Here is a 14,041-nt window from a genome sequence, read left to right on the forward strand (position 1 = left end):
TAGAGGAAATATACACTTAAACTGCATGTTCTGGCTGTATACCAGTCTGCAGCAATACCAGTGCCTTTCCTCCAAGTGGGTGAAACTTCTACAGCTTTATTTAATACAGAGCGTTTTCAACAAGTCCAGCTAAGAAAAAGTGTAACTTTTATGAAAGTGCTTATTTTGTTCTTTCTGGCAAGAGTAGCTGTAATTGTGGTGTGTCCATACATATATATGCATGTGTTTATAATTTGGATACCTCTTGAAACTTTTCATTCTGTCTTTTAAAGTATGTGTATCTTTCTCTTTTCGTTTTCTCTTTGACATCTCAGTCCCAGTCTATGCTTAACTGTTCTATTTCAGTAGGTACCTCAAGAACGTATCTGGCATAACGAAGTTGGTGAAAAGCCAGAGTAGTACAATGCAGTTGGCATATCATTGAAAAGCCCTTTCTGCCCATACAGCTTGCATCATTCAGGTTACATTTGCATTAGAAATTGTTGCTGGCATAGGGTGGGATGGCACCTAGGGATGTGGTTTCTCAATCAGTTCAAGGGTACAGGCAGCCACATCAGGAAGGAGAGCTGGGGAGAGAGGAGCCATACGAGTGCTGTTGCACTGTGCAGATCTGAAGTACACATATCACTCTTGGCAGTGCCAGTGGGGAGCTTATTGCTGTCTTCTCCCTCCTACAAATGACCATCTTTGCCTAGAAGCTGACAGTTGTACCGACTGTCAGTTGGTCATACCAGCAGAAACGCGTCTTGCTGATGTAATGTATTTGGATTTGAGGAACAGATATAGCAAGTTCTTTATTGGCAGGAGCACTTTCTCTCTGCCTAAAGGGGTGGAAGCCCTGAGGTTTGGCCAGGATAGCTATCTAAGGTAACCTTTCCTCTGCTAACCCAACAGCTCTCTTCATAGAGTGCAAATTCCCTGCAGACTTAACTTTAGCTAGCGGTGAGCCTTTGTGCCTGCTTGCCTGGCTCCGTCAGACTCTCTGGAGGTGCTTCATGGGCATGGTAGGTGGGGGAGAAATCCGATGGTAGTGAGTGCTGAAACTGCACTGAAGTGTCATTGTGTTTAGTCAGGGCTGCCCAGGATTTCAGTCTATCACCTGGCCCAGAGCTGCAGCCTTTGACAGTGACACAAGAGCGATGTTATATGTAAATAAACTAAAATGGGCTTCCTTATTCTTAACATAGGCAGTTCTGGAGGCATCTGCCAGTGAGAGTTTTTTAATGAGAATGTAATCTAGAAATTCAGACTAAACCATGAAGCTTCACCTACCTGATTCCTCAGCCTTCTGTGTGCTGCAGAAACAGTGAACATTTGGTATTTAAATACTGAATTTGGCAGGTGGTGCCATATTTGGAGAGGAAGGAGAGAAACGGAAAGCATCTTCCAGCTGGAGTTGTGGAGGGGGCTTAGCTTGCCTTTATGCTGAGAGCTGAGTTGCATACAAGTATCAGCAGAAGCAAAACCTGAACTCAAGCCCATGCCCCAGTTGTTCTGCTAACTCAGAGCAAAATGTTTTCTGTGTGGGTAAGAGCAGAACTTGGGAAATGTCTGAATCAGCCAAAACTCTGAAACATAAACATACCCTTAGTGCGGACAGAACCATTGTAGATTTACGGCATTTTGAAAGTAGTTAGTATGTATCAGGCTAAATGCCTCTAAGGAACAAGGTTCAGTAGAAGTGCTAAGTCTGTGAAATACATTCACTAATGAGACATGGGCAGACCCGTGGCTGGTGCATGCTAATGGAGTGCTCTGATTCCTGTGGAGCTGCACAGATTCATGCTGTTGACAGCGGTGTCACTTACTGCTTCCAAACAGCTTCATCAGCTTTCCTGCAGTCTGTGAGCACAGCAATTGGCCATGCCTCCAAGGAAGAAGCTGATCTATAAAAAGCAGTGAATGGGTCCTTTCCTTTCTACAACCAAAAAATCACACAGATTTAATTTTCTAGGTGGAGAATAGCTTAACATTGGTTTGGGAAATCTAAGGGCTTATTTAAGGGGTGCTATGAGTGAAACTTGCACCTGATGGTTAGGAGCCATTTTCTCCACCGCTCCAGCTGCCGTGTGGCAGGGGGGACTCAGAGTTCTATATGCAGCTACAGGAAAATGCCCCTCTTAATGGGAGCCAAAGAAGGTAGTGCTGAGGACCTGTTTGCAAACCTCCATGTGCTGAAAAAACGAGCAGCTGATAAACAGCTTGTCAGCTTTGCCTGAAGAAAGGGACCAGCACCGCAGAGTTGTGCCCTCTTTCTTGTAAAATGGTATGTGGCAACTAGTTCAGCACTATGGGCTAGCAGTTTCATCATCTCCAGTTCCATCCTTGGAATTAATGGACCGTATACATCTATATTTCTAGGAATACTGCTCTTGAGCTGTATCAGTCTGCACACTAAGCAGTCATACAGGTGAACAGAGGGACCTTGTACATGCAGACTCCAGTAAAAGTTCTCCAAAAAGTGTTTACTTAAAAGAAATGTGCCGTAAGTTACACCTATGCTATAACATTTTTAACAATTCATGTATTAGAGATAATAAAACACTTAAAAGTTTGATTACTTTTTAAAAATTATACCGTTATTTTTACAACGGTAGTAGAAAATGTCATTTGCAGTTACGTAGGATAATTTCTTGAAGCCACAGTGAAGACAGTTGCAAGGATAGGGGGACAAAATTTCTGCTGAGCTGCTGAAGTTGTAGGCTGTATTTAAATCCTCTGTGCTCTTGGGCTTACAGGTGCTTTTGATTCCATTAGTTTAGAGGGTTTGGTCTCCAGTGCTGCTAGTACCTTTTAGTTTTTATGTATCACCTTGGAAATGGTGCCTGCCTCACACATACACACACAAAAAAGACTCTGTTGAGTGTCCCGTGCTGAAGATTCTTTTCTAGTTCCTCTCCACTTGTGCTGCTATATCTTTGCCTCCCTTGCTTGTACCATCTGCAACTGATGTACAATATAAAACCAATAAGTCAAGTTTACAATAAAAGCCAGTTTTTGTGAGTGGGAAGTATTAAGCCACAAGCATATTTAAGCCTACAGTAAAGTTCAGCTTCTGTGTGCAACCAGGAGCTGAACCCACACATCGTACACACTTGCATTTGATCAGTTCCTGCTGTGGTTTCAGCTGGGTGGAGTAACCTTTTTCTCAAGTTTCTGACACGCTATACAAAAACACAACCATCAAAGTCTTTTTATTATCATGCCAGAAAACAAATTTTAAGAAATGTTTGTACCAAACTTTTTTTTGCTGATGCTCTACACTTACAGCTATCTTCCCGTTATTTTCTGCCAGTGCTTTGCTGTTTATCAGTCTTGCAAATATAGTTGGTGAAGAGTGCACCTGGTCCTGTATTCTGATATGCATAACACAGGCTAGCATCTCTTGGACAATCAATCTGCTTGGTATTTTTTGTATGGGCATGATAAATTGACTTCCAGGGATATCAGGACAGGCAGAACTTCCAAATTTTAACTGGACCTACTGTAAAATGTTTTAAAGGGTGGTTTTGGGTTTTTTTTCCCCTCTTTAGAGTGCCTCAGGGCATGTACAGCTCAGGTTTGTACAGCTGTATTTAAGACCCAATTATTATTTGCCCTTTTATTTCCCTAGATGGATTATGAAAGTGATACTCCTTTCCATGATTTTTTCTTTTGTCAATGTAAAGTCAAAGTACCGTAGCAATATTAAAGACATCCTTTCTCTCTAAAGAAAGCATGGAGTATCTAGTTACTCTTGGATATGACTTTGTAACCACCGCTTTTGTATAGTCAGGACTCTGTTTAGTCAACATACTTATTCACATGCATGAATGTTTTCAGAATCAGGACTAAAGTCACTGCTGATAGTAAAAGACTGTGATCTTCCAGAGCATTGTATAAGTAACATCAGAATGCTTTTGTATCAGATCAAGTTGTTAAAGTTTTCTCCTTTTTATTAGGTTACAAGACCCAGTAGCTACAACAAGAAATCCCATTTTGATATTGAAGATGTTGATGAAGTTGACAAAATGGAGATTAGGTAATATAAAACACTTTATACTAATAAAGTTGTCTTCCAAAGTTGGTGTAACTTTGTAGTAGACTCTGTTTTTGAAGTTGCAAGCATAGTTTTACTGTTGATAAATCAACATGAGTCTTTGTCACTGTGTCTGTATGTCCATTTGCCTCCACTATCCTGTAGATCATATCTGAATATGTGTGATGGTTCTCCTCCGAGAGAGATCCTTGTTATTTTCCTTGGTATCCTATATACACTGTGTGTATACTAATGTGTGGTTGTCATTAAGCGCAGCCGTTTATGTCTGAGCTCCCCTTTCCTCCCTTGGTTTCCCAAGAGAGCCCAGAAGCTTTGTGATGCTTTCAGTTAAAGAGTCTGTTTTCTCTTATCACTTCATTTAGCAACCTATATAAGGTCCTTCTTCCCTGAAAGGAAACTCCTGAGCTCAGAGTTTCTCTGGGGCAGAAGTCTACCAGACTTTAACCCCTTCTTGCAAGGTTGGGTATGATACATGTGAAATCCATTGCACAGGAAAGAAGCAACTCTGATTTCAAAAACAAAACAACCTAACCCTACTCCCTGCCACCCACTTAGTACTATTTTAAAACCTGCTGAGACCTGTCAACAGTGTCTGTGGGGACAGGTGAATAGAAAGAGTGGAGAGGAAACAATAGAAGGTGGAAAACCTCAAGGTATCACATGCGTCAACACCATCACATACATTGAAACTCAGAGACTTAGGCCATCTGGTGATCTGGATGCACTGTAGCTGAAAACTGCTGTATCTGCATCAGATGATGAGAAATTCCCCTCTCCTTTACGCTAGGATTTGGAGGAAGAAAGGTTGAGGGAGAACAATGGCAGGCCCGTTCCTCCTCGGTTATTCCCACTAGAGAGGCAGTGAGCACTTATCTCCCAAAACATTCGCTAGTCCCTTCAGAAGCAAAGTTGGCATAAGGAAAGGAGGGAAGACCAGGAATGGAGAACAATACTTACTCCCAGCAAGCAAGACACATCTATATACATGACTAAATGGATGAGGGCTGTTCTAATGTGATGGTCAGCTGCTGGTTCACATAGCCTGCTTGTGTAATATCACAGCACTACAAGACCATTAATGGATTCGTGTTTGCCATGGCTCTGTGAGACAGGGAAGGGAAACTATTCATATGTGAGAATATGAAGAGCTGTACTCTGTTTCTCTGAGAACACCTGCATCAGGTAGTGCAAAGGTAGCTCATCTAAGGGCAACCCAATTTGTCGGAAAGAGAGTAGAGGCCCAGGTTCAGCACCATGCTGCTTTGGTTGTGTCGGTGTTGCAGCACAGCAAATGACCTAGTCCTAGCACCAGACTATATTTCTGCAAAGCTTTGCAAGGTGTAGGAAGGTATGAACTAACATGTCCCATATCCCATGGGATGTATGTGATGGAATGGGCAACTGAACATCGTCTTGAGAGTCCCAGTCTAATCTTTGTAACCATGATGTCCAGCCATGCACTGATTTTAAATGAAAGCTAGGGGTTTCTGGTAGTTTTGTGACTCTGGAAGGGGACCCTAGACATTGGTAGACAGCGGTTACACGTTGCTTAATATTTCAGCTGATTCTTATTTTCTACTACTGGACTTAATGGAATTACATGATTGTTTTAATTACTAAGTATATTTTCTGGACAAATGACTGTCTGCAGTAATAATGTATGTGGAGCTGAGCTTCAAAAATGGCTTTCATTCCTTAAAACCAACACGTCATAGTGTGGTAAAGATTAATAGATTGTGAGGAGGCTTACAAAATAGTTGGGGAAAGATTATGCACTTCAATAATAGACAAAACCAGATAAAGTGTTAGTCTTGGTTGGGCAAACTTTGCTCAGAGGTTTTGTCCCCTATAGGACAGAGTGTTTTTGTTTCCATCTCAGGTTCCCTTTCCACCTCCACTCACTTCCTCCGGTCTGTTTAGTCAGAGTTAGATTGCCCCCATGCTCTCTGGATGGATCATACAATTTATGGATTTGGGGCTTTGTTTTCTTTTTCTCTCCTGAGAAAATACCATTCCACAGGGTACGGAGGAGACTTAGTCTCTCATGGTTTTTCTCTAAAGCTATGAAAGCTTCTCTTTTTGAGTGGGTGTAGGAAGTTGCAGGCAGGGCATATCAATACTTACGGACCAGATGTTCTGGTGAAATTCATTGTTTCTCCTCCCCCTCTCCACTGTTTCTTTCTTTCCATGACTACAGTCTGACCAATTTTAGAATAACACTTGCCATAATTTTGCCTTCTGAAAAAACTTGGGAAACAGTAATCTTTTAGACTCTGAGGTTTGTGTATTATGATTTTTTCAATGCTGCTTATGCTTTGTACTTCAAGTGCACAAAACAATAATTTCATAATTTGCATGCCTACTTTGCTTACTATATAGTGTGAGATCTACCTTAAGTTGTTAGTTCCTCTCCTACAGATTCTTTGCACTGATTCTTTTCTGCAACAAGTTGCTGTGGGAGAACGCCCTTTGGCTGCATATGTTTGAAAGTGTTATTGCTAGTGGGCATCTTGAAAAAATTTGGATGAACTAGAAACCAGTAGCCTGTAAATACTTGGTAAATTGTAAGTTTGACTGTGTGTAAATAAACTTCTCAAAAGATTGCTCTCCTCCTGAAGCTGCTTTTAGCCGTCTGAATTAGTTATCAAGACAGTAACCAAACAGATATGCAAAAAGGGGAGAGGAGGCTGAATTTTCAAAGAAGTTTTTAACTTTTGGGGTATTCTTGCCCTGCAGTAATACTGTTAAAATATCAGAGTTTGAAGAACTTTACCCAGCTGGCATGCAGTGTGAGCTGATGGTATGTCTAGTGTATGAAACTTGATGTGTGAGACACTGTTGAGGGACACAAGGCTCAGAGGGTTTAAAAGTGACGTCCTCTGCACTTGTATAAGGTGAGATAAACCTTTAGCAGGACTATCAACATCCAGTCTTTGACAAGCCTACTGTTACTTGCTTGAGACTGGAAGGGTTGTGTAAATACGTCCATAACTGAATAACTTTGCACCTTATCCAAATTAAAGATGCTCTTCTAAAAATCTGCATTATTTGAAAACCTGTATCTTTTCCCACATAGCTTTTTCCCCCAAAGTTTAAGGCACATTCAGACTGTCACTTAGCTGCAAAATTCTCAGCTGAGCTTGTTTTAAAATAAAAATGCTTCTCAGAGGAAATCTTAAAATACATAGAGAGACAACTGCCTTGGTGTTTGAAACCCTTGCTTCAAGGTGGGTATTGTAGCATTTATCTACAAATGCCAGGTTAGACACCAGTACTTCTACTTTGAATCTCAGTGCAGTTGTTTTACATCCTAATGTTAAAGAGCACATGAAAGGGAAGGAAGTATCATCTAGAGATACATACCAGCACTTCCCAAACCTGAGAGGCTGAGTGCCAAAAATTGTGTAGGCTTTAGTCAATACACTGATTATACAGAGTGGTCGAACTGTCTTAAGGTTTTGAGTATCTGTACAGAACTAGTTTAGGTGCAACAAATTTGTAAGCTTGACATAGTGAGTGTTCCCAGGAGCAAGAGCAATGGGAAGAACTGTGCAGACATTCAGCCTAACTCTGTAAAGCTCTTGCTTAGCTGCAAGTAATCCCAAATTAGACTGGGACTGACAGTATGGAGTCTTTAAGTATCCGTACACTTTTTTTTCCCCTGGTGTCCATTTTACCTGTATGTTTCTATTACCTGGGATAGCCAAACATCGCACTGAATCTTTATCAGTATGGATAGTGGAAACAGTACCGATGAGGGAAAGGTAGTCTAGATGATTTTTTTCACTGATGTTTCACGGAGGTGAATTGCAAGGCTCCAGAAATATAAGGTAAGGCTGTCTCTTTGCTGTTTGGAAACCATTGTTGTACAGTTTCGAGACTAATTCATAGGCTTGAGGGAAAAAACCCAACAAAATTGAAAACAAGGTTGTGATTGTTTCTCTTTACTTTTTTATTTATTAAGAATCTTTTTAAATTATCTGGTTTTATTACAGAGTTGATCTTTGGAATGCCAGTAACTTGAAGTTTGGAGATGAGTTTCTAGGAGAACTGAGACTCCCTTTGAAATTTCTCCGACAGTCTAGTTCTTATGAAGCATGGTATTTGACATTTTTCTTTTGGAGAATAAGTAGAAACATATGTCTGCTGTGAAGACTTAAGAGTAATTACTGCTATGTGATAAAGTTTAGAGGGATTTAATTTGTATCTTTTTTTGTAAACAAGCCAAAGTAATCTTAGCAAATGTAAGAACACGAAGTTTTGATAATGTGATTAGAGATTTCAATCTGCCTCTGTATTGCATGTGGGAGTTCTAATACATTGGCTCTATGATGTTATTTACTGCAGTTCATCAGCAGTGCTATAGTTTTAGTGTGTGCATTTTTAATCATATTTACATAAACCTTTATGATAAGAACTTCCCATGTTGCAGTTGGTGCAAAAGAGACTGGCAAACTTAATTAAAAAGTTTGATTCAGAACTGTCAAGAATTTGATATGTATATAAAGACTGTGTATCTATACATTTTATATAAGTGCATGTATAGCACAAACTTTCTGTCTTATTTTTTGCATATCAGGTATTTCCTGCAGCCCAGGGATAATGGTAACAAGTCATTGAAACCTGATGACCTCGGTTCCTTAAGGTTAAATGTGGTTTACACTGAGGACCATGTTTTTTCCTCAGACTATTACAGTCCACTTAGAGACCTCCTGCTAAAATCTGCAGATGTCGAGGTAATTTGCTTGCACTGCTTTTTGTTTACCTGCAGATCATCCTCACAGGGGTGTCTCTGAACGTTTGTCACTGTCTTGCTGGCAGCATAGTTGTGTAATTACAAGAGACTTCAGCTTCATCCTTTTCCGATCTGAGGGCCTTATTAAACTCTGCATATCCCTGGTGCTTGTTTTCAGTCCTTGCAGAAAAGATCTTTATCTGCATGCAGGGTGGTGGGTGAAGGCACACCCAGGAACACCAGTGATTTTAACAGCATCATATTCTCTGTGGCTTTATAAGTTTACATGTGAAAATGCAAAGTAAACTTCAGTTTGATCAACTGGTTTTCCTTTACTGGAGAGGAACAGATTTACTCGCATAATTAAAAAAACACCAAACCCAAACCAAGAACTAATCCTGAAATGTCAGAGGGTTGGACCATGTCTGCCATTATGTATACTTTTAGCAAGTTGCAACAATGCTTTTATTTTTTCAGTACAAGAACCGGGTTCTATACTTAACTGTGGCTTGAAATTGAGAAGGGGTAGAGTTCTTCACTTCCTTCCCAGGCAACAGTGACATTCAGTGAAAAGACAGCTATTAAAAGGGGGGGTGGGGGAAGAGACTGTACTGTAATAGTTTTTAAATTGCTGCCCTCTTGTGATCAAAACTCACAGCCAACAAAAACTGAAATGTAACAACCACCCATGTTATGTGCAGGCACGTTTGGGTAACTGGCCACTGCAACTGTTGTGTGGGATTCTGCATTAAGGAGCTAATGGGAAGGGTAAGAAAGGATGCTTGTTCTAGAAAGATCCCTCAAAGTTTTTATTTATTTCCACTGTTCAGCCTGTTTCAGCATCAGCTGCACACATTTTGGGTGAAGTTTGCAGAGAAAAACAGGAAGCAGCCATACCTCTGGTCCGGCTTTTCTTACACTATGGCAGAATTGTGCCTTTCATAAGTGCTATTGCGAATGCTGAAGTGAAGAGAACTCAGTAAGTACCCAAAACCAAATTGCTATCGAACATACCTACTCTGTGTTGGCTAGTGTTAGGATCCTCCACTCAGTTTCTAGAATTATATGTAATTTGAAAAGAAGCCATTCCTGTTCCTCCCAACTGAGTGGCAGAGTTCTTTATAAATGCATTCACTGCTCTGAAGATCTGGTGATTTTGATTTTAGGACGAATTCCCATCATGTTTTGCAAAATCTACTTGCAAGACTATTGCAAGGTCTGAGAGCAGGGATTTTCACTCTTCTCAGTCTTAATTATATTTGATGATAACTGTGAAATCCTGCGTTACCTTCCGCTGTTCATATGAAGTCATTTCAGCTTTATGGTGTGCTAATAAATCATGTAGTGCTGAGTAACAGTGTTTGTTGAATTTGTTCAAAACAAAAAGCAAGTTTCTTTCTAATCATGAATATTTAAGGCAAGCTGTGTGTCTATTCTTTCCAATTAGAGGGCTGAGGAGCAAAGATGGGATTGGATCTGGCAGTGGACAGCAGAAAGCAAAATCTTTTTCTGGTCACTGAAAGTCCCTTGTTTGACTTACTGGTATGCTGACAGTTTAGTAGTGTAAGATCTAGTATTCATACCAGGCAGGTACTAAAGAACAGGTTTCCACAAGCCTCTTACCTATAGTCATCAGACTGACAAGAGACAGTTGACTGACAAGAAGAGACAATTAGGAGTCAAGGGGAGTAACAGATACTGACTCTAAAGTACCAGCTTCTTCAGTATATCATAAAGTCTTTGTGTGGGTTGGCTTTTTTTGGAGTGTCTGAGGAATAGTGTTTTCCTTCCTGTAGGTAGGTGTATTTTTTCTGTGCTGCAGGCTGGGTGAAACAGCTTGGTTGCTGCAGTATGAGGAAATTTGCTGCTCCCTAGTCAGTCATGTTCCTGCAATAAAACAGCAAAGATGGTGTTTGTTTTCAGGGCTTTCTGGCATTTGTAACAGGCAGTGAGCTTACTTTTTTTATGAAACAAAATTATGAATCCAGCAAAGTAATTCATCAGAGGGATGGAACACCTCTCCTGTGAGGACAGGCTGAGAGAGTTGGGGTTGTTCAGCCTGGAGGAGGCTGGGGGAGACCTTGCAGCCTTCCAGTACTTAAAGGGGGCCTATAGGAAAGGTGGGGACAGACTTTTTAGCAGGACCTGTAGCAATAGGACAAGGGGTAACGATTTTAAACTAGAAGAGTGTAAATTTTGACTAGGTCTTAGGAAGAAATTTTTCCCAATGAGGGTGGTGAACCACTGGCACAGGTTGCCCAGAGATGTGGCAGATACCCCATCCCTGGCAACATTTCGGGTCAGGTTGGACGGGGCTCTGAGCAACATGCTCTAGTTGAAGATGTCCCTGCTCGTGGCAGGGGGGGTTGGACTAGATGACCTTTAAAGGTCCCTTCCAACCCAAACTATTCTATGATTTTATGATCCTGTTATTCACCGCCCGTAAATGGGTACAACTGCAGTAAGCTATGAACAACAGAAAAGACACTGGTGCGCGTACAAGAACAAGCAAATAACTTCATATCCAAATTTGATCTGCTGTCAGTAGGCACAGGTTTTGATCATGTGGGTTGTAGATGAGATTGTTGATTATGTACCTATCTGCATAATGTAAATTGCTATACAAGGAATTGCAGGTACAAAATTAATATGAAATTACTCGCACTCTCAAAATGCAAGTAAGATTTTTTAAAAATGTACACATGATAGTGCAGCTAGCTAAAGCTTAATGAATCATAGTGGCCATATGTCTAGTACAAGAAGAAATCTGTGCAAGTGGCTTTTCAGAAGAATGTGCAAGCCTGCATGGCATCAGCTATCCACACACTTCTCAGGGCAGAACTGGGATTTGCACTGTTTAATGGTCTTATCACACGACAGTGCTGTAAGTCACTTAGAAAAGATGGTTATGTGTTTTCATCTCCCTCCCAGCTTACAGTTACTTATTTTGTAGGGAAAGGTAGTAGGTCATGTGTGATGTCCAGCGTTGTTGTGAGACTAAAATCATTGCCTCCTGTTACTCTAATTAATGCTGTTCAGTAGCACGTGAAAACAGGCACATTTTCCCCTGTTTATATTGTAAACCCCTTTTATTTGAGCCTGGGTGTTGCTGTGTGTTTGGATGCTGCACTGAGTACACTGCACTAATACAAAGAAGAGAATCTGTAGTCCCTCTGGACTTTCCGTGAGGACTGTTTTTCTGTTACAACCTGGAAGTGCATTAAACATTAAATGCTACATGACAGCATTTAATGGGAGGCTGGTGTCAAAGGGAGTTTTTGCTTGTGCATTCAAACCCAGATTTCTGTCACCTTTCACTGCTTCTTTTATTTCCATGTATTAGCAATTTATTACAAAGAGACTAAATCACATGAAATTGTTCACTTCCAGAGATCCAAACACCATTTTCAGAGGAAACTCATTAACTTCCAAGTGCATTGACGAGACAATGAAACTGGCAGGCATGCATTATCTGCAAGTTACCCTAAAGCCCATTATAGATGAGGTAAGAGCCATTTAGACTGTTTATTCAATAAAATGTCACTGTAAAAGGCCTTCAGGGACCAGATACTGTTTATTCCCATTTTAAGATGACTTTGTAGGAATAATGCTTAAGAGCCTGTTTCTACATTAAAATCCTGTTAGTTTAGCCACAACTGAGTCACCCAATTCAGAAACAATTGGATTGTATTAAAGGAAAAGGAAAGTTTCCATTTATTTAGTTAAATTACTCTGTTTTATAAAATTAACATATTGTTTCTGAGAAATTAATAAAGTAATAACTTAGATGAATAAAGAACATATGCAGCAGAAAGCTGCTGGGAAGCTGTAAGTAATACATTTCATCCAGTGCATATAAAGGAATAAAATTCTTCTTAGATAACTGTGTATGTGATGCATGTATTGTAACAATGGTTTATTATCTATCCAGTCCAGAATGGTGGGTGTGGGTATTTTAGTGCAGTAATTGGGCCATACTTTCAGACCACAGGCTTCCTTTAAATGATTTGACAGTTTCTTCAGCTGTTGTTCCAGTGTTTCATGAAAAAATGTCATGTTTTTAAAGAATACAGATATACTTTCAAAGTTGATTGTTTGGCAAAATAGGACTTTTCTTGAACAGCTGTGCTTGAGAGAGTCTTAGTGAACAATTCTTCATTTCAGTTGAAGGGTAGAACAAATTAATGCTACTTCTTGGAAAAAAATTAAAGATCACAGGTAATTTACCTTTGATGCTTTGTCAAAAGAAAAAATGCAATTTTTAAAGTCGGCTTTTGCTTTTTACCCCAACAACTAACAGATTATGCGTTTTACAAAACTTCTTCTGCTTGAAGCTAAGCTAATATATTAATTGTTCACTATATTACTATTTTTTTTTTCTAGATCTGCCAGGTCCATAAACCTTGTGAAATTGATCCTGTGAAATTAAAAGATGGTGAAAACCTGGAAAATAACAGGGTATGCATTAGATTTTTAAGATACAATCTCTTTTTACACTGTCAAGTTTAACTGAGGTCCTCAGATATTTGATGTTGCAACTAATTTTGTCATTCATTAGAATACATTGGAAGCTTTCTTAACACCGCAAGCTGTTATAATTATTTTACAATGGCTTTGCATTTTGCTATAAATACAATATCTGTAGAATGTTAATTACTTCTCCTTCCACCCTTGAGCACAAGGATAGCAGCCTGTGGCTCTACTGATGATGTAGAAAATGGTGCTATGAAAAGGAACGATATGCCATGCAGCCATATCACTTGATGTTTGTTTTTGATAGGAATAATATTTTTACTTTTGTAGTTGAATATGTGCGTTTACCAAGGAGAGTATCACTGAGTGTGAGATTCTTTTGCAAGTATATAATGTTCAAAGTGAAAATATTTTAATGACGGCATTATTAATAAAACCAGGAATAGAACCACTTTCCACAGCAGAAAGTGTTACTAATTTTGTCATAATCATTGCATTTTTTAGGAAAATCTGAGGCAATATGTTGATCGCATTTTTACTGTAATTACAAAATCTGGTGTAAGCTGCCCTACAGTGATGTGTGATATTTTCTTTTCACTAAGAGAATCAGCTGCCAAACGTTTCCAAGGTGAGTTTCTATGTATCGTTTTCTTTTACATTACTGATAGCTTTTAAATGTAGGTGTAGTTTAGCAGTCTGCATGATCCGTGATGGATTTAGTAATTGAACAACAGCTTATCCAAAATCATTTGGAGTGTGTATTAATGCTGGTTTTTACTTGATTAATCATTCCA

The 14,041-nt window shown here is 39.7% G+C and overlaps 1 protein-coding gene across 1 annotated transcript in view; it reads left to right on the plus strand.

Moving 5' to 3' along the window:
* The window catches only part of RASA3 (RAS p21 protein activator 3), a gene marked incomplete at its 3' end in the record, with an annotated part of 141,050 nt that overhangs the window by 109,847 nt on the left and 17,162 nt on the right, over positions 1–14,041 (plus strand). Inside the window, exons 8-14 of the mRNA XM_082013618.1 lie at positions 3,942–4,021; positions 8,035–8,139; positions 8,619–8,775; positions 9,605–9,753; positions 12,165–12,279; positions 13,158–13,232; positions 13,752–13,875. Of these exons, the coding sequence (XP_081869744.1) occupies positions 3,942–4,021; positions 8,035–8,139; positions 8,619–8,775; positions 9,605–9,753; positions 12,165–12,279; positions 13,158–13,232; positions 13,752–13,875 (805 nt within the window). The remainder of the gene's footprint in view (positions 1–3,941; positions 4,022–8,034; positions 8,140–8,618; positions 8,776–9,604; positions 9,754–12,164; positions 12,280–13,157; positions 13,233–13,751; positions 13,876–14,041) is intronic.

This window comes from Phaethon aethereus (assembly GCF_964289735.1).
Source record: "Phaethon aethereus genome assembly, chromosome: 1".
Lineage (NCBI taxonomy): Eukaryota > Metazoa > Chordata > Aves > Phaethontiformes > Phaethontidae > Phaethon > Phaethon aethereus.